At 44.7% G+C, this 19,022-nt stretch overlaps 1 protein-coding gene across 1 annotated transcript in view; it reads left to right on the top strand.

Annotated features, from left to right (window-relative positions):
* Positions 1-15,016, top strand: part of LOC131090275 (multidrug resistance-associated protein 1) — a 44,679-nt gene extending 29,663 nt beyond the window's left edge. Inside the window, exons 20-31 of the mRNA XM_058035550.1 lie at positions 2,957-3,041; positions 4,139-4,271; positions 5,198-5,405; positions 6,492-6,802; positions 8,075-8,274; positions 9,015-9,141; positions 9,508-9,609; positions 10,578-10,724; positions 11,622-11,780; positions 13,043-13,209; positions 13,772-13,966; positions 14,531-15,016. Coding sequence (XP_057891533.1) covers positions 2,957-3,041; positions 4,139-4,271; positions 5,198-5,405; positions 6,492-6,802; positions 8,075-8,274; positions 9,015-9,141; positions 9,508-9,609; positions 10,578-10,724; positions 11,622-11,780; positions 13,043-13,209; positions 13,772-13,966; positions 14,531-14,639 — 1,943 coding nt within the window. The 3' untranslated portion in view covers positions 14,640-15,016. The remainder of the gene's footprint in view (positions 1-2,956; positions 3,042-4,138; positions 4,272-5,197; positions 5,406-6,491; positions 6,803-8,074; positions 8,275-9,014; positions 9,142-9,507; positions 9,610-10,577; positions 10,725-11,621; positions 11,781-13,042; positions 13,210-13,771; positions 13,967-14,530) is intronic.
* The last annotated feature ends 4,006 nt before the right edge of the window (positions 15,017-19,022 follow it).

The following is a 19,022-nucleotide window of genomic DNA, read 5'->3' as shown; positions in this document are numbered from 1 at the left end:
ATTTCCTGACACTGAGATGTGCCAGGGGTGCCTGCACTCTGCTGGCTGGGGTGAAGTGTGACACGAGTTTGGGGGCAGCTTAACTTCTGGATGTTTTCTGTAGGTGCTTCTGTAGCTGCTTGGGGCACAGTCAGACTTGTTGCAGTCTTCAGCCTGTGTGAAATTCATAGGCAAATTAACTTTCTCTGTGCTCCCTTAGGCAGTTAACAAGTTCACTTTAATGTGAAGATTTGCCTCATTTAATAGCCTTGTTCTCTTAGTCTTTGTCTCCTCCCATTTTCAAATGTGGAAAAGTAGGTTTTGAAATCCTTTTCATTAAACTAAGTTATTTTTCCATTTAATTACTGAACCTTCTTTTGGAAAGTGAGCCAGTGCTTTAACTTTTGCCATGGTTCTCTGCAGTTTTCTCATAAGAGGCACTTCTGACTTCAGTGCCACCCTGGTGATCTGGAGGGGATTATCACAGGCTTGGCCTCTTTGCAGTGAATTTGTTCATCAGTTCTAGTCAAGTGATCTTCTGCCAGTGGTAAAAAGTGAAAAGCAGAGGCATTGTTGGTCTGATTCATAGGGATAACATGCATGTTTACTGAATGTGTGAAAGGTCACTGCTGCTGGGAGTCCCAGGCTCTTGGAGGAGCCCAGCAGTGTGAGATGGAGCCAGGCTGAGCTGGCTGGAGGGAATCTGCCCTCCCACTGTCCAAGGGAGGCTCCCTGGTGTCTGCAGCTCTGTTGGCAGCCTGGGAACACAGTGGGTTGGTGCTTTCTGGCTGCTCCAGGGCTGGGAAAGCCTCTCCTCCCAGCCAGCCCCTGGGTCTGGCTGCAGCTCTGGTCCCTCCCAGCCTCCCTCTCCCTTTGGGCTTCCTCAGGGCTCCCCGTGCCTGTGTGCTGCCTTGCCATCCTCACCTTCATGGGGCTCCTTCTCTGTGTGGGAAAACTGTGCTTGTGGTTTGGGATTAAAAATAGATCCATTTCAGCAAATTTGGTTCTGCCTTGGGTTCTGTGGTTTAGGTTATTCTGCTTGGATGTGAGGTTGTAAAGATTGAAAATGGTAGAGTGTGTTAAAAAGTTAATTATATGTGCTTTTAGAGTCAGATCCTTCATTAGAAGGAACGATTCAACCTCTGGAAACAGGTAACTGTTTGCCATGTGGGCTTTGTGTTAGTGCTTGCCTTGGAGTAACATGAGTACTGCAGTTTATTTACAAGAGCCTGAGTCATTATTAGAGGAATTTTATCAGTGCATAGGAGGTATCTGCATGGTTTGCCTGCCCTTGGTTGTGTGGCAGCTTGTAGGTAACTCAGCAGCAGCAATTCTGTGTCTGAGGCTTCCATGAGGAAACTTTAAATTAGTTTTATAGGTACACCCTGGACTTAGAAATGTAGTGAGTGTACCAAGAGATGCATCAGTCAGGATTGAGCCCTGAGGGTCCTTTTGTTCTCAAATGTGTATTCACTGCTCACTGCTGTTCCCTTTCATCATTTCTGGGTACTTTTTTTCAGCAGGACCCTCACTACTGGGTTTATATCCTGAGTGCATATGTCAGATTTACTGTGGCAGTCTTGAGCGTTTTTTTGTTCTCAGAGCTAAATGCAGTATAAGCAAGAAATCTTCATGGCCTACAACATGAAATCAGATTTGAGCTTTTAGGGGGAGGATGGTTTATTTGTGGTTTTGTTTTCTTCAACAATGTTCTAAAGCAGTATGTTGCTGGAATGCTTGCTGGTTTTCATATGGGAACCTTTCAAAACAAGTGCTGTCAAGGGCTTAAAATAACCAGCAGTCCCATCTAGGCTTGATCTTATTCACATAAATAAGAACTAAATAATTGAACTTTTTCATATGTTCTGCTTTTTGTATTTTTAAGACCACATTGAACAATTTATTTTTGGGTTTTTAAAGTAATGAACCAATATTCAGTTTCCAGACACAGAAAGGAAAGCGGTCCACAGTTAATGTGTGGATGATCTGTTTTATGCATATATTTTGCTTTTGTATAAAGACATGCAAATGTCAGACTCTAGATTTGCACAAATTTTCCTGAATACCTTTTGAGTATATTTAGCTCAATACCTTTGCATGAACTGTACACAGATCCTTCAAAAACACAGAACTCTTTGTTGCAAATTCCAAATTAACTTCCATACATGAAAATAGAGTTCCATTTACTGACAGATAACTTTATAGGAGGCAGGCATTTAGTTTTTACAGGGAAAATTGACATAAGCTGAACCTAGTTTTACTCATGGCACTCTACTACACTGGATTAAATTGCTCAGAAAAGGTTCCTGTTTCAAGCTGACATTTTCTGGAGTGTTTTAGACTCTGGTCTCATGTGTGCCGCGTCTTGGTACAAGCAGGATGTTGTGGGATAACAACTCATGGAAAGATTTCTTGCTCAAAGTCATCTGATTCCTGCAGTTGCCTGAAACACCAGGATTTTGCCTAAAACGCCAGGATTTTGCACATTTCTTCTTGTTCAGCTTTGCAGGAAGACTCAAAGTTACTAGCACATGGCTGCTGTTCTTACATCTTCACTCCATCATTTATAGAATGTCTTCTCATTGCTTTTTAAAATAAAAATAATTTATAACTAACTGTGTAGAAGCTGTGGTTTGAAAAGGAGTGGCTGGAGTGTTGGGTTTGTTTCCATGGAGTGGGTCACATGTGGGTGGGTATTGCATGTTTGAACATAAAATATGTCCTCATAATTATGTTACATTATTACTGACCTACATTTGCTAGAAAAATAAATGTTCCCTGTCTTGGCAATTAACCTTGTTGGGAGTTTAACTAAACTGATTTGGTCACCTGGTCAATTTTCTGTTATTATCTGTAAATAACTTGTGCTCCCTGCTTTGTTTGCACGTTAAGACTGCAACAGGCAGTCAGGATTGAAATGAAATGCTTGTGTCTCTTTGCCTAACCCATTTCCATGTTTACTTTTTCACCCTCTCAGATACAAACAGTCCATCTGCAAAGGAAGGCAAACCTATAGAAAATGGAGGCCTTGTGAATGAAGCCCCTGGAAAGCTGATACATAGGTGTGTGGTTTTATTTTTGCTTTTCCTCTTGCCCCCCATCCATTCAATCCAGTCACTCAGATGTGGATGAACAATAATTTGATGGTGATGGTGTTTGTTAGAGGGAAAGTATATCCTGCTGGATCCAGCAGCCTGAGGAAGGCAAAGCTGTGCTGCCCTGTGGTTCCAGGTCCAGCAGGCACCTGACACCCCACAAACCCAGCACCACCTCTCTGCCTGGGCAGGACCAGGTCTGCTCTGGCATCCATTCTGTGTGTCCATGCAAGGTGCAGCTCTGCAGGGGCTGGGCTCAGTCCCTGCTCTGCCTGGGAGCTGCCCCAGGCTCCTGTGGCATTGCAGCCCCCCTGCAGCTGCACACACTGATGCACACTCATGTGTGCACACACACAGCTCTTGTGATGTTCTTTCCATGGGAAGAAGCTCCTGTGTTGTAGCAGGATATTGTGGGTTTGGCTTGCCTAAAAGGGAGAGTGTTTTATTGGCTGGTGCAGCTTTGGTGTGTGTTCCTAAGGCTTCTGCATTTTACTGCTGTCAGATGGGATGAAGTGCCAAGCTGACCTAATGCAGCTGCTATTCTGCTTGCAATCACTCTGATTACACCTTTCCAAAACCATCTCCTGGTCTATGCCTCATTCTCACTGTGCTCTAATAGTGCCTCTGTTCTTATGGTGCCCTAGAGACTCTATTTCTGGAAGCTGATGAGTGCCTGGGAGTTAAATGGCGTGTTTTGAGGGGACTGTGGATACCCTTTTCACTCTCCAGCAGCTGCTGAGCTGATGATGGGGTTTGGAAAGGCTGGTCTTGATGGTCACAAAGCATTTTTCATTCTGGAGTGATTGTGCAACCAAGACTTGTTTATCTGGTGACTTACTTGCGCCTGGACATGGGCACTTGGGACCTGAGTGCTGTCAGGGAGGGGTGGGACAGTGCCCTGAGGGACAAGGAGGCTCAAGGAACCTCTGGCCCTGTGGTGGGGTTAGGACATCTCCATAGGAATGTAAACCACTGGCTTGGAGCTGTGGAACGTCAAAGCCTAGAAGTGAGGTAACACCTGTCCTGTGCCAAGCTAAGATTAAAAATGAAATGTCTTCAAACAGGCAGCTCAGTAACTCTTCAACATACAGCAGAGACACTGGGAAGCCACAGAGCAGCACAGCAGATCTGCAGAAGCCACTTGCTGAGAAGAATTCCTGGAAACTGACAGAGGCTGACACAGCAAAGACTGGGAGGGTAAGGCTCCAGTTCCCACTTCCTGTGCCCTTCTTCAGTTTTGGAAAAATCTATTTCAGAAGAAAATAACTTCTGAAGACCACATAACTGTTGTGAGAACGGGCTGAGTGAGTTCTTGAGCTTGCTGCTTGTTTTGTAATGCTTGATGGAAGTGTTGCTGTGCCCTCTGCTCCCAAACCTGAGCCCCACGTTTGCCTGCAGGAAGAATGCCAACACAAAACTTGTGTGAGACGAGATGATGGCCTGACCACATCAAAGTGTAGGAGGAGGAATGAAAACCTTGCAGCTATTTCTTGGAGAGAGGTTGTGACAAATTAGATGACCTAATGAAAACTGCCCTTCAGTGAGGAGCTGCATTGACTCAGATGAGTTTAAGCCAAGTTTCCACTGTAGACATAAGTGTCTAATCCCAGGATACCCAGGGCTTTTTGAGAAACCTGAGACTGAGGTTCCTGGGAAAGTGGCAGCTACAGCTCCTAGCAATGTTGCTTGAATCCAAGCTTGGGTTGCTTGCTGTTGGTTAAAGATAGATCACAGGATAGGAGCCATGTGGAGCAAGGGTTGGTTTGAAGGCTTTATAATCTTGTGGTACGGAGAGCCAGAAGCTGGAACTGCTCAGTGAGGTTTTTGGCTCTGCTGCTGATGCTCTGTGGTACTTCAGGCAGGTCCCTCCCTACTCCTCCCTTCCCGTGGATGACAGGGCAGGGATGATGTGTGCCTGCCCTGGGGCAGTGTTGGGTTTGGCATGTCTCCACTGGATGCTTTGCAGCCTGTGTTCCCAGGCTGTGCCTCTCTGGAGTGCAGCTGCTGTGTTTTCATGGCCTCATGGAGGGACACTGGCTTTAAATAGGTGTTGGACAAGGGGGAGTTGCTGCCTTTGAAACCTAGCTGCAAAATGAGTATTTCTTTTTGTCTTCTTTCTTCAGGTAAAGGCATCAGTGTACTGGGAGTACATGAAAGCAATTGGACTCTGTATGTCTTTCTTGGCCATTTTCCTCTTTATGTGCAATCACATAGCCTCCTTGTCTTCCAACTACTGGCTGAGTTTATGGACAGATGATCCTGTTATCAATGGCACACAGCAGAACACAACTCTCAGACTGGGAGTGTATGGAGCATTGGGAATTTCTCAAGGTTTGCCTGGTTTTGTGTATTTTAAGATTTGCTGGTTCAGTGCTTCTAATGCTCTTGGTCTCTGCAGCATCATTTTGCTAAGGATTTGAGTGTGTGTTTTCATAGAAAAATGAAAAAACTTGAATTTAAAAAAAGCAAGCAAACCAACCTATACAGTTATTCAGTTACAAAATGTGTTTTTCCTTTTCATTTGTAACTGAAATTTCTCAAAGTGAGAAATGTTTTGCTGGCTGATGAGACAGAACTGTTGACAGAATGTCTGATCTGAGAAGAGCCTCCCTGGCCTGTCAGCAGCCTGTGCTGCCCCTGCAGGGCAGTTTGTCACAGGAGGCTGTGGCTGTGCTGCCTCCCTGCAGCCCAGCCTGGCTCAGCTGCCTGTGCCTCCACCCAGGGCACTGTGGGGAGGCTGCTGCAGTGATGTTTTGTTTTGTGTCCTCTTTGTGGTTTAGAGTTTGTTTGCTGTGAAACCCAACACCCCAAGTACCCCACTTCAGAAGAGCCATGAAAATCCCACAATAAAAAACAAATGCCAAGAGCAAATTTGGTGATTTTTGCTCAGGGAAAATGTTCAAACATTACACAAATTTTTGTAATGGAGAAGCAATGAAAGAAAAGTGATGTCTTTACTGGTTTTATTTTTTTTAACTACTTGACATATTTGCTGAGTCTGGCTGAAGTGTAACCAAGTTTTCAGGATTATTGCACTACAGACATACTGTCACCCTGATTTTTTAAAGATTTTCTAAGCCTTCTGATGTTTACATTCTTGTAATGGACTTTCTCACACACTTTCTGTAAATAACTTATTGGTTTGCATTCTTTTATAGAAGAAGAGAAATTCAATGGACTGTTGGTTTGTCCAGTGTGATTGGAGAGGTGGCACTTTCACCCTCCAATCCACTGTCACTTTTAGAAATCTATAAATGTTAAGAGTCAGAAAACAAACTTCCCTTTTTTCACCTTGAGAGCAGTGGTGTGTTGTTCCGTGTCTTATAGTGACAACATGCTAATGCTAAATGATGACAGAATGAGGAAAATTATTTATGTGAGAGGTGGCAGCAGTTAATAATGAGTCTCCTTTCCCAGGTATTGCTGTGTTTGGCTACTCCATGGTTGTGTCAATAGGAGGAATCTTTGCATCACGGCACCTGCACCTCAACCTGCTGCACAACGTGCTCCGGTCCCCCATGAGCTTCTTTGAGCGCACGCCCAGCGGGAACCTGGTGAACCGCTTCTCCAAGGAGATCGACACCATCGACTCCACCATCCCACCCATCATCAAGATGTTCATGGGCTCCACTTTCAATGTCATTGGGGCTTGTATCATCATCCTGCTGGCCACACCTATAGCTGCTGTCATCATTCCACCCCTGGGACTTGTCTACTTTTTCGTGCAGGTAAAGGGTGTTCCCTGGGGGAGCCAGGACCAGCAGGCACATGCTCTGCTATTTGAGGCTGTTCTTACCCTGCATGAGGAAGGATTTTAATGTGCTGGGTTTGAGTCATGCTTGACTGACTGTGCTTTGCATGGTTTACTGATAATCTGATGTTAGCACAGCATTTCCTTCCTTTGTCAAGTGTAAAATAACTTCTGTGCAGAAGGTAATCCTTTAATACCTACTTGATAAAAATGCCATTAGATTTTGTGGCAAATTTTGCACAGCTTGTTGCTCAGAGCCCAAATATGGAAAGCCTTTTCCAAGACTTCTTTCCAAACCTGAGAGTAGCCTTTAGAGGGGTGTGTGTGTGTGTATTGCTCATATGCCTGTTTCATCAGAATATTGTTTGCAGAGCAGTAGAGTGGGTGTCAGCCTTTCATTCATTCTTACCCTGTGTGGGCAGGGGGTGCTTGCTTCACTCTGCCTTCACTCCTAGAAACTGGAAGAGCCTGCACAGTTCAAAGAGAAGCAGCTGGGGTTGACTTTGGCTCTTGAATTTGTAAATCCTTTTGGCTCCATTAGTGGTGATATGTGTGTTTTATGCTGTTGAATTAAATTTGCTGGTAAAAGAAAGAGGAGAAAATGGCATGAGATGGGTTAGTTGGCAGTTGTTTAAAGGCAGCACAGTGTATGTCATGGTCCTTCAGCCCTGAAAGTGCTGGAGAAGGTCTATATTCCCATGTGTGAGTTGAATCTCTGTCACTAACAGCCCAGATGGCAGGGAACTGTTTATGATTCCCCTTGTCTTTCCAGACACAATCTGGATGTAACCTGAAGTAGGAGTCTCCTTGAGGCAGGTCTCATAAGCTCTTGGAGATGTATTTCACAACCAAGATAGCTCAGCTACCTTGGAAGGCGTAAAATCAGCAGGATGGCTTCTGTGGCAGTGTTGGAAACAAAAAAGGTTTAATAAAAGGCACAATCACAAACTCTTTACAGAGAAAAATTGATCCAGGTGCAAGAGGCCCTCCTGCCCCTGGTAAAAGCCGTTAATTTCTTTGTTCTCTTCTACTAAATTGCCAAGGTGGGACTTTTTGGCTCCTGTCCAATTAGCTATCCTTAAGTTTGAGGTGAAATCCCCCAGATCCTATGAGGTGTCTTTTTCACCTAATCCAGGAGAGAAACTTGTGGGCTTCTTTCCTTCCTAAGGGGACAGAGGAGAGTTTTGTCACTCCCTCAGGAGGGGGCACATTCCCACAGTGACCATGGCTCTGGTGCTCTCGCTGGCAGAGGTTCTACGTGGCCACGTCGCGGCAGCTGAAGCGCCTGGAGTCGGTGAGCCGCTCGCCCGTGTACTCGCACTTCAACGAGACCCTGCTGGGCGTCAGCGTCATCCGCGCCTTCCAGGAGCAGAAACGCTTCATCCGCCAGAACGACATCAAGGTGGACGAGAACCAGAAGGCTTATTACCCCAGCATTGTGGCCAACAGGTACCACTGGGGCGGCACAGTTACTGGGGAGGACATGCTCCTTGTCTGTCACAGCTCTTGGCATGCTTGGCTCCGTTTCAGATATGTTTTGTTCGAAGTTCTGTGATGAAATTAAAATTACTTCTGAATCTTTCACCTTTCTGAGAGTTCCTGCCTTGCTTCTGGGTTATATTATTTTAAAAGTTTTGTTTTATCAATCCCTGTGTTCAGAAATAGTTGTAGTTAAGAGAGGAATTTATGCACCCGAAAGACTCATTAATTTGGATGCCTCTAGATTCACACACGGCTGAAGCAGAACCTCAAATATCTTGCAATGTCACTAGCAGGTCACACGTGCATTATGATTAATCTTACAAAATAAAGATGTGTAACAATTAAAATTACTTTTGAATCTCTCACCTTTCTGACAGTTCCTGCCTTGCTTCTGGGTTATATTATTTTAAAAGTTTTGTTTCATTGATCCCAATGTAGTAGTAGTAGTTTTAACTACTACTACTGCTTTATGAACCTAGGGATCAATAGAAAGGAATTTATGCACCTGAAAGACTAATTTTGGATGCCTCTAGATTCACACACTGCTGAAGCAGAATCTCAGACATCTCACAGTGCTTGTGTCACTAGCAGGACACACATGCCATGTCATTAATCTAACAAAAAAAAGATGTGTAACAGAGCATTTGTTGTCCACATGTCTGATCTCTGTGGGTGAAGCACTGGAGGGATGTGTTTGTGCCTTGCAGGTGGCTGGCAGTCCGTCTGGAGTACGTGGGGAACTGCATTGTCCTGTTTGCAGCACTGTTTGCAGTGATTGCACGCAACAAACTCAGTGCAGGCCTGGTTGGCCTCTCGGTGTCCTACTCACTGCAGGTAATTTTGCCTCTCCTAAAAAGAGCAAAACCTCTGAATCCTTAGACTGAATCAGAAAATCAGAGCCTTGATAGGGCTTTGGATGGAAAACTAATAATAAAGAACATAGAAAATAATAATTACAAATAGTATCTGAGGAGATGCTGGGAAGTTTCTTCTTTGCTTTCCCTCTGTGAGGGGATATGGCTGAGGTGTCTCATCCTGTGCATCTTAAAGGCATTTAGGCTTTCCTCCTGTCCAGCACTGATTAGCCAAGATCTTGCCTGAAATTGCAGTGCTTTGTTTGTTCCAAATAAATAAATTTTTCATTTATTGCAGGTAAGCTGTTCAGTGTAACCTTCTCTCTGCCTGCTTTCCCCCTTGCAGATCACAGCGTACCTGAACTGGCTGGTTCGCATGTCCTCCGAGCTGGAAACCAACATTGTTGCTGTGGAAAGAGTCAAGGAATATTCTGAAATGGAGAAGGAGGTAGAGTGAGCTCTCCACCACCCTTGTGGGAGCCAGTGCCCTGTTCTGAGGTGTCAGCTGCCCCCTGAGTGGTTGGAGGGTGGGACAGAGCTCAGGGCTGTGGGTGCCTGCCAGGGACGGGCTGGGTCCCACTGGGAAGTTCCTGTTGGTGCTTTTATGGTGTTCCCACTGGTATTTACACAGTGCTGTTTAGGAAATGTGCTCTTATGTTCAAGGCTAAGCAGTAGTGTAGCACAAATATTTTGGTTTCCTAAAACTTCAAACATAATGTTTTTATGTGTTTCTCTTTTTGCACTCAGTGTGGGGAATGGAAAGGTTTTACTTTTTTTTGTTTTGTTTTGATTCAAATCACATTATTCATTTAATGTGTAATTGTTCCCTTTATAATTGTGGAGTTCCCTGGGTTTTCTCTTTGCCTTGCCTGTCACTTGAACCTGATCTAGGTTGTTATTTTTGCAACCAGACATTGTGAAGACCCTTCCTAGATTTTTTTTTCCTTAAGTTCTGGTGTTTATACAGACCAGTGTTTATACATGCAAAAGCCTTTTTATTTGGCAGTGGCAGTGAATGCAGTGTATTCTTTCCTTTCTCACCCCTGTGGGAGGTTGAGGCAGCAGCTTTTTACCAGCTTATGGATGTTTTAGTGCAGTCTCAGCCTAACTGCTTCTAGTTGCACGTGTGGCTGCCCCAGAGGTGTCCTTGCCATGGTGGGGTGTGTAGACAGCTTGTCTGAATGTGTGCTGCCTGCATGATTCTGCCATTGGCAAGAGGGAAGTTTATCCAGCAAGTGGGACTTGAGATAGCCAAACCCTTGGCTACTCACACCATTTCATCTGTCCTGAGACTTCTCACCACAGTTCCTTTTGCAAATGATCCCTGAAGAAGGATTGCTCTTAATTGCAATCTGAGTCCTCTGAGCCTGTGCTGGTTGCAGCAGCTGATCAGGGGTGTCTGTGTGGCTCTTGCAGGCTGAGTGGAGCATTGAGCAGACAGCCCCAGGCAGCAGCTGGCCCCAGGAGGGGAAGGTGGAGTTCCGGGGCTACGGATTGCGCTACCGCGAGGACTTGGACCTGGTCCTGAAAAACATCAACGTCACCATCAACGGGGGGGAAAAGGTAATGCCTGATCCATGGCAGGCTGCTGAGCTCACAGGTCTGCATCAGAGAGGTTAACCCTGTTCTGTTCTGTGTCTGGGGCTCTTAAGAACTAGAAAAGCTTCTGTGGAATCAGCCCTGCAGATGTTGTGGGCTCTCAGCCTTTGCAAGGTGTGTTCTGCATCAGAGATAAGGAGACACTGTTATGTGGGGCTGCCAAGTATCATTTGGCCTGGTTTCATTGGGAGGTGAGGTTTATCCTGTCTTGTCTCCCCTTCCCAGGGAATTTTGCTAATTTGTTTGCCATAAGCAAAGAGGAGTAGGTTGCAGAGAGATTAAGTTAATTATAATCTCAGGAAAATAGCCTACAGTCAAAGGGGAGGCCTGATCTAGTGAAGCAGAAGTTGCAAGGTGAGACTGCAGGAAAAAATGGGACTTGAGAGCAGGTTCTCTGGATCTGGCCAAGCTGATGTGTGTGTTTCTCCTCCTGCTTCCTTGCCCAGTCCTGTGTAGATTCTCTGATGTCTATTAATAGTGTGGCCTTGCACAGCAGCATAAAAGGTAGCTATGAAAGATCTACTACCCAGCTTCCTTATTTGTGGTAGCCAACTGGGCATTTGTTTTCTCCTGAGTGCACACTTTGTACCTACAAATATGGGCAGAATGCTACCTCAAGTGGTTAGAATGGACAGATGGCCAGAGGTGTATCAGCCAACCTAAGCAACAATCTTTTATATTTGAAAAGAATTGATCAAGACTTCAGTCTAGCTGGGAAGTAAAACATACAGTGTGAAACTGAATGCCTTTGGTGTGTGGATAACTCCAAAAGTTTGACAATGTGTTGATTTCAGGTGGAAATGCTTTGAAATTATTTAACTCTTTCCCAGACTAAGTTGTTCTTGTATTTCTTCCCAACAGATTGGAATAGTTGGAAGAACAGGAGCTGGAAAATCCTCACTTACTTTGGGTTTGTTTCGGATTAATGAAGCAGCTGAAGGTGAAATTATCATTGATGGGGTTAATATTGCCAAGATAGGGCTCCATGACTTGAGGTTCAAGATCACCATTATCCCTCAGGTAGGTGCAAAATCCTGCCACTACCTAAACTTCTTTGCTTTTTGCAGTGCTCCTTCCATAAAGCACTGAGGAGAAAATTGTTATTCCAAATTGTTATTCCTCCTCTGATGTGTGCTAAGAAATTCAGTCACTTCAGCTTGCCCTTTCATGGACTTGAAACCAGGCTTTTTTCCCTAGGCTGGTTTCAGTTTGCCTGTGCCAGGTAACAAGTAGGAACTTGGCTGAGCCTTGTTGTGAAGCAAAACCTTGGCCTGTGGGTTCAGGAGCTGATCACTTAGAGACTACAGACAGCTCAGGCTGAGTGGGAAGGGCTGATCCCAGCTCAGCACCTGCTTGGGATCCCCTTGTGCACTGGGCAGTGCTGTCAGTGCTGTTCTTGCACAGAAACCATCCCAGTCTGGCCCAGCCAGCTGTGGGTTGGATAGTCCTAAACATTTGGAAATACAGCTTTATGAGCATTGGATTTAGTCTCAAGTGTTTTTGTTCTTACTCTGTAGCCTTTATTGCCTGTTCTGATTCAAAGTAAGACCATAAAATGTGATGTTTTCAATTACCATTGCAGCACACTGGCGAAAACAAGTGAGCTCACTGTAGAAGGTTTTCTGTACCACCTCTTTTGGAAATCTGAGGGCGGACTTTGCTCTCTCCTTTTGATTGTTTTGCATCAATATTTCCAGAGTAGTATTTTTTCCTGTCTGAGAAAAAAAAAAGGAGTAATTTCATTCAAACTGCAGCTGAAGAGTTTTGAAATATTTACAGATGGTTAATTCCCTAAGAAGTGAAAAGTTGACCTGGCAGTCCCTGCTGACAGAAGGTTGAGCAGGGAGGGCCTCTATTTTAGCCTAGAGGTCCAGTAAAAACAAAGTTGGCTGGGGTTTGGGTGTTTTGGTTTGTTTATTTTGTTGGGGTTTTTTCCTGCATTCATGAGTTATTGACTAATGGAAAGGTCTGGACTGCAGGAATCTGCAAAGGGAAGAGGTCAGGCCCCCAAGAAGGATAAGAGTGAGGGAGAATAACTTTTTATTGGAAAAAAATGAGTCTTCGCTCCTCAATTCACTATATTAGCTTGCTTGCAACTGCATCTGTACATGTTGTTTCCTTTTGTTTTCTAAGAAATATTTGTGGAGCCCTTGCCATGTTCTGTGTCCATTGTCAGTCTCCTCTCTCCATGGGCAGGATCCAGTATTGTTTTCTAAGAATAATATTTGTGGAGCCCTTGCCATGTTGTGTGTCCATTGTCAGTCTCCTCTCTCCATGGGCAGGATCCAGTATTGTTTTCTGGCTCTCTGCGCATGAATCTCGATCCTTTTGACCGACACTCTGATGAGGACATTTGGAGGTCTTTGGAATTGGCTCACCTGAAGAACTTTGTATCATCCCTTCCTGATAAACTGAATCATGAGTGTGCTGAGGGTGGTGAGAACCTCAGGTGGGTCCAAGTGTGTGCTGAACTGAATCATGGGTGTGCTTGTGCAAGTTGTAATGGCCCAGCCCTGTGTCACAATCTGGGAAGGCAGCTGGAGAATTCTTAATATGTGACCAGGCAATCAGACAACTAGGTTTTATTCAGCATGTTTTCAGCTCTTGAGTTTGAGAATTTAAAATAATTTTAAGAAATACTTTGAGTGCAAGGCAGCTTGGGCAGCCTTGGAAAACATTTAAGCAGCAGCATTATTCTAAGGAAGCTGTTCACTTGCTATTTGCACCTTATCAGGTTTTTATATGTTCAGCTTGTAGAAACCATTTAAAGTGCAGTCCTCAGCACTGCCCTGATGCAGTGAACCAGCCTGATGCAGTTATGCTGAAACCATTTGTGTGCTCCTACTGCATTGCCAGGGGGTGTAGTTTCAGATGCTGTTAGATATTCTGCAGGGAAATAGTAAGACCCACCTTATTTTCAGAACAAGAAATTGCCAGGTTTCAAAATGAGCACCAATGAATTCTCTGAACTTGTTCTGACTTTTCTCCCCTGCTCCATCCCCTCTGTGCAGCGTGGGGCAGCGCCAGCTGGTGTGCCTGGCACGAGCTCTGCTCAGGAAGTCCAAAATCCTGGTTCTGGATGAAGCCACAGCTGCTGTTGATCTTGAGACAGATAAGCTCATACAGTCCACTATAAAGTCTCAGTTTGAAGAATGTACTGTGTTAACTATAGCACATCGTCTGAACACAATCATGGACTACACCAGGTGAGCTGGTGCTGCTCTTACCTTGCAGACTGTGTGACCTGCACTGTGCTCCACTTAAATGGCAATCCGTGTTTGTTGGGTGATTACTGGTTCCTTTTTAGCTCCCTATTTTGAGGGCTAGGATGTGTGTGTGTGTTCTGCCTCATGGTGGCTGTGCTTGCCCTGTGGAGCCCCTCTGGTCCTCTGTCACTGCTGTTGTGCTGTTCCTGCCTGGGCAAGCTGAGAAGGGGAGAAGGCAAGGACAGGAGTCTGTTCCTGTGTCTTGCCCTAATTTAGGCACAGAGAGCATAGGGAGTCCCAAGGGGCAGATCCTGCCCTCTGAAGTTCATTTGGTGTTCCACTTTCCCTCACTTCTGGTTGTAGTTCATAGAGCCTCCCTTGTACTGGCTGCCTTGCTGAGGTGGCCTTGAGGGCCAGGCTGTCTCATATTTCAGTTTTAGGCTCTTGTCCCTTTTATCACAGAATGGCAAAATGAGTACTGTCACTTTCAGTGTACCTTTGTAAGTACATCTTCTTGTGACTATTTTCCCTTTTTTTTTTTTTTTTCCTTTCCTTGTTTTACAGAGTTTTAGTCCTGGAGAGAGGAGAAGTGGTGGAGTGTGGTACCCCAGACCAACTACTTCAGGAAAAAGGCATTTTCTATAGCATGGCCAAAGATTCAGGCTTGGTGTAGCACTTGGACTTGGCTGTTTACTGTGGGGAAGAGGGAGGTGATACAGTTCTCCAAATGTAACTTCCCCTGAGCTGGACTGAACCACACAGCTGAGTTTCAGGCACAGTGAAGTTAGCCAGAGCGTGGCAGTGGAAGCAACATAAAGATGCAATTTTTCCTTATTTTTTACTTCTCCTTAGTATTGATTTTAGCCACCTTTAGGAGAAGCTCCTACACTGTGGAAAACACTTCAGACACTCCTATTTTTTGCCTGAAATCTGTCATTATACACTCAGATGTACGGCCGAGTGACTCATCAGAGAAATTCAGAAAAGCTTTTTCTTCTCATCTCTTTTATGTTCTGAAGTTCCCTCCTTTTTTTTTTTTTTTTTTTTTTTTTTTTTTTTGTTGAAAACATTTTTGCAAATGCTAGTTATTTGCTTGTTTGTGGATTTCTCATTTCATGAGCCATCTATTGTGGGATGCACTTGGAACATTTTGTGGCATAAAGTACTATAGTCCAAAGATTCTTCTTCTTGTGAAATAAAACATGTGCCAGACTTTCTCCTGATGGCATTTACTGTACATGGTTAATGCTTTATGCATTGTCCTAAAGGTTTCATGTGTTTACAGCACAGAGCAGCAAGTTCACTGTCATGTCAGCAGTGCTGATGTGGAAAAGCACAGTCAACTTCAGAGCAGTGTCCCAGCATGTCTGGGATGACAGTCACTCCAGAACCAAACTGTGCAGCAGCTGGTGTGTTGCTGTGTGCTGATGTCACCCCCAGCTCCCTCAGGAATTCCCACTGGGGTGCCCAGTGCTGGTGGCACCTGTGGGGACAGGGCCCTGCAGGGAGGATTTGCCTGACCTTGATTGTAACACCCTTGGCTTTGGTAGTTGTGTGCTTTCACAGCAGCTCTGCCACATCAAGGACCATTAGCCTTATATCAAAGAAACATGCCCTTCCTGCTGCTGCTGTTGACTCTTACGTTTTTGTGGGAAAATGTTATGTTGCAGTTGTTTAAAAAAAAAAGGCATTTTTAAAGTTTTGTGTCGGAAGGGTCTAACAATTAAAATGGCAACGGAGTCTGGTTTTGAAGATCTATGTTGAATTTTCAGCTTTTTGTGGTAAGAAAAAAGTTACTTTTCTAATGTTCTGATTAGTCTTATTTTAAAGGAAAATGCTGGAAGAAAGCAAACTAAGTCAGATGGATCCAGATACTCAGCACTGAGAATGTGGACTTCTGTGATTGATATTGCTGACCTTAATACTAGACAATTGTCCTTAGAGTAAAACTATTTATTTTTTTGTAAATTATGACACTCTGAAATTGAATAGACTGAAAATTTGTTTGGTATTTTTTGTAATGACAATGCAAATATTTGCAAAGAACTTGCAGTAAAAAATTGTTTGAAAGAACACGTGTTATTTCTTGCCTTGTGTTTGACAAAGGGTTTGCTTTGTCAGTTCAGCTTTTTGCCTTGCAAGTAGAAATTAGTGGTACTGATCAGGTGATAATGAAGGCTGAGCAGAGCAGGAGCCCCAGTGCTGAGGACTTTGTCACCCCCATGGTGTCTATGGGCTGTGGCTGCCTCAGCTCCTGAGCTTGTTATGAATTTTCTCTGTGGAAATGGAAGGAGCAGGGGCTGACTGGGGAGCTTGGGGATGAGCTGTGAGTTACAGTTTTCACATCCCCAGACACTGGTGCAGCACTGTGGTGGGCAGAAGGTTGGGATGATGCCTGGAGCACATGGGTTACAGGAGCAGAGCACAGGGACTGGGCTGGTGTGGCACATTCAGGTGGAGATGGAGCTCCCTGCAGAGACCCAGGGAGGAACTGTCAATGCCACTGAGACACCTTTCCTGCCTGGGAACAGTCATCCTCCAGGAACACTGTGATCCTCCCCTTCCACCCCATTGCTGGCAGGGAAGAGGGAGAGGAGCTGCTGTACAGTTGAATTTACTGTATCTGAGTTCAGTGCACATTGATGTCTCTGGGCTGACATTATTTACTGCAACATGGAAGATTTCTCACATCTGGAAAAGCTGATTCTGCCAAAGAAACAGCTCAGAATTTTCAGAAGACCTGCAGAAACCACCCTAATTGATGTGTGTGAGCAGAGCTCCTTCTGTAAGTGCTCCCAGTCCTGACCCACCCAAAGATCCTTTTGCAGCGTGACAGTGATGTGGCACAGCAACAACTGTGCTTGGGGTCACTGACACCTTTAACATTTTGGCATTCCTGTGTGTCTTGTGACCATCTGGGGCACTGGGAGTGTGACTTGCACAGTACATGTATGGCCTGAACTTGGTGTAAATCAGTGCATGACATTTTGATTTGTTTTCTGGCTTTAGCAGTTTCAGTATTGCCTTCAACTTGGAATCGTGGGACAAGGATTTTTTAAGGTAGCATTTCTCTCCTACATGGTATCTCCAGGTGTTAACTCCTTTATATATTTTGCTTTTATCAACTTCTGTGAGACTTGAGCTCTAGATTCATCACAGTACTTGGACAGAGCCCTGGGGACTCCAGCACACCTGAAACATGATGGATTTTTCATATGTAATTTGGGGAATTGCTTTTCTTCTGTCTTTGCAGCACAACTTGATGTGTGAAAGCTGATGATATTTTTGCTTGCTCTTACTTTGGGTTAGCTGACAGCAAAACTGCCCTTTTAAAGGTTACCAGTGTGAAAGGATGTTTTGATTATTGTCTCCTGTTGCCTTCCCTCTTTACCTTAGGAACAGAAAATGAGCATTTAAAGATGTTTATATTGGAGATTATGGAACGTTAAAAGGTGCCTGATTCAGAATTACCCAGCAACAGGGGCAATTCTGTTCCTCTTTGCCTTAGTTAAAAAGGAAAAATACCTGACTTTTATCTCAGTATTTCTAAATGCTCCTGGTTTTGAGATCCATTGATAACCCTTTGGAGTGCTCTTGTATCTGCGTTTGGAATTGTTTTGTTTGTGTCCTCAAGTATGAGAGCTGGAGAGAGTAGAGGGGAAATAATTCTCTCCTGATACCTGAGCAGCAGCAGGCAGTGGACCTCCAGATCTCTGGCACTTGTCCAGCAGAAACTCTAAACTGTTCTTGACTTGGGTGCAGAAGCCACTGAGCAGCTGCTGGAGAAGGAACTGCTGGGTTTTGCCAGTCTGGGTTGATTCTTGCAGCTAGATCTCTCCCATCCCCTCCCCACTGCCCCTTTCTGTGTTATATTTGCTTTAGTTTACTGAAGAGACACATTTAAATACTTGATTCTGTTTTTATTTCAGCTCTCTAGAAAATGGGTGCTTTAACAAGTCACAGTAAAGAGCAGTATCTGTGTGTTCATTGGACTGTCACATTGTCATCCTGTGATTCCTGAGGAGAGACCTGGGCACAGCTCTGCCACAGACACTGTGGGAAGCCCAGGAAGCTTTTGCTTCTGTTTTGGTTTGCTAAAGCAGCACCTGACTGGTGACCATGCCAGAGGCTCTGCAGCACCAGGGTGGCACATGCAGGACTTGCACTCAAGAGGAAAACCAGGAATGAACCATCAGGTCAACAGGTGAGATCCTGCTGCTTTCATCATGTGCTGCAGGGATCAGAGAGGTGAGCACTTCCAACCTTGCAAATTCCTCATGGCCAAATTCAGTTTGGAAATGCTGGTGTCAATGTTTGGACATGCCCTGCTGTGAGCACCTGTTCAGGAGTGATGGATGCTCTGCTGCCATTCCCAGCCAGGGTCCTGTCCTGTCCTGCAGTGCTGAGCCCCTGCTGGAGCTGGCTCTGCTCTGCAGAGGGAGGGGTGGATCTGATCCCCAGGGTGACAAAGGCAGCCTGTGCTCTCCTGCCCCAGTGTTTGTGCACTTTGGATGATGAGCTCCAGCTGCCTTGGAGTCCACAGCTGTGTAGGAACAGTGCCTGGCTGAGCAGTCCTTAAGACATTGGCAAAACACAACACTTGTTCTGCCTGGAGCTTAGCATCAACTGCAAACAGTTAAGTTTCCTTGCTACCAGTTAAATTCTTCCTTGCTGTCCATAAAATCTTTTTGGCTTTTAAAAATAATCTGTGTAATCTTGAAGTATGATAGATATTTGGGCTCCATTTACAGTATAAATCAGGAATGCTGTGGTCTTTCTCTTTTGACTTGTTTGCTTTTATACCAGAAAAGTATTTAAGTCCTGACTGGCTTGTTTTCAGCAATCAAGTGAGGTTTTGGTATCTGGAAACATAATGGAAGTGGAATTGCTGAGTTTCCTATGGAAATTAAATGTGTCCCAAGTTACCCCTTTCCATCTACTCACTGCAGTTCTGGCTCAAACAAGCTCTGGTTGAATGTCAGGCATTTTTGAGAGAAACCAAAATAACTCAATTATGAGGTCAATTATTCCTGCTGGTGGTGGTGCTATGGGTGAG

The sequence above is a fragment of the Melospiza georgiana genome, chromosome 16 (assembly GCF_028018845.1).
Source record: "Melospiza georgiana isolate bMelGeo1 chromosome 16, bMelGeo1.pri, whole genome shotgun sequence".
In the NCBI taxonomy this organism is placed as follows: domain Eukaryota; kingdom Metazoa; phylum Chordata; class Aves; order Passeriformes; family Passerellidae; genus Melospiza; species Melospiza georgiana.
This window is presented reverse-complemented; position numbering and strand designations above follow the sequence as displayed.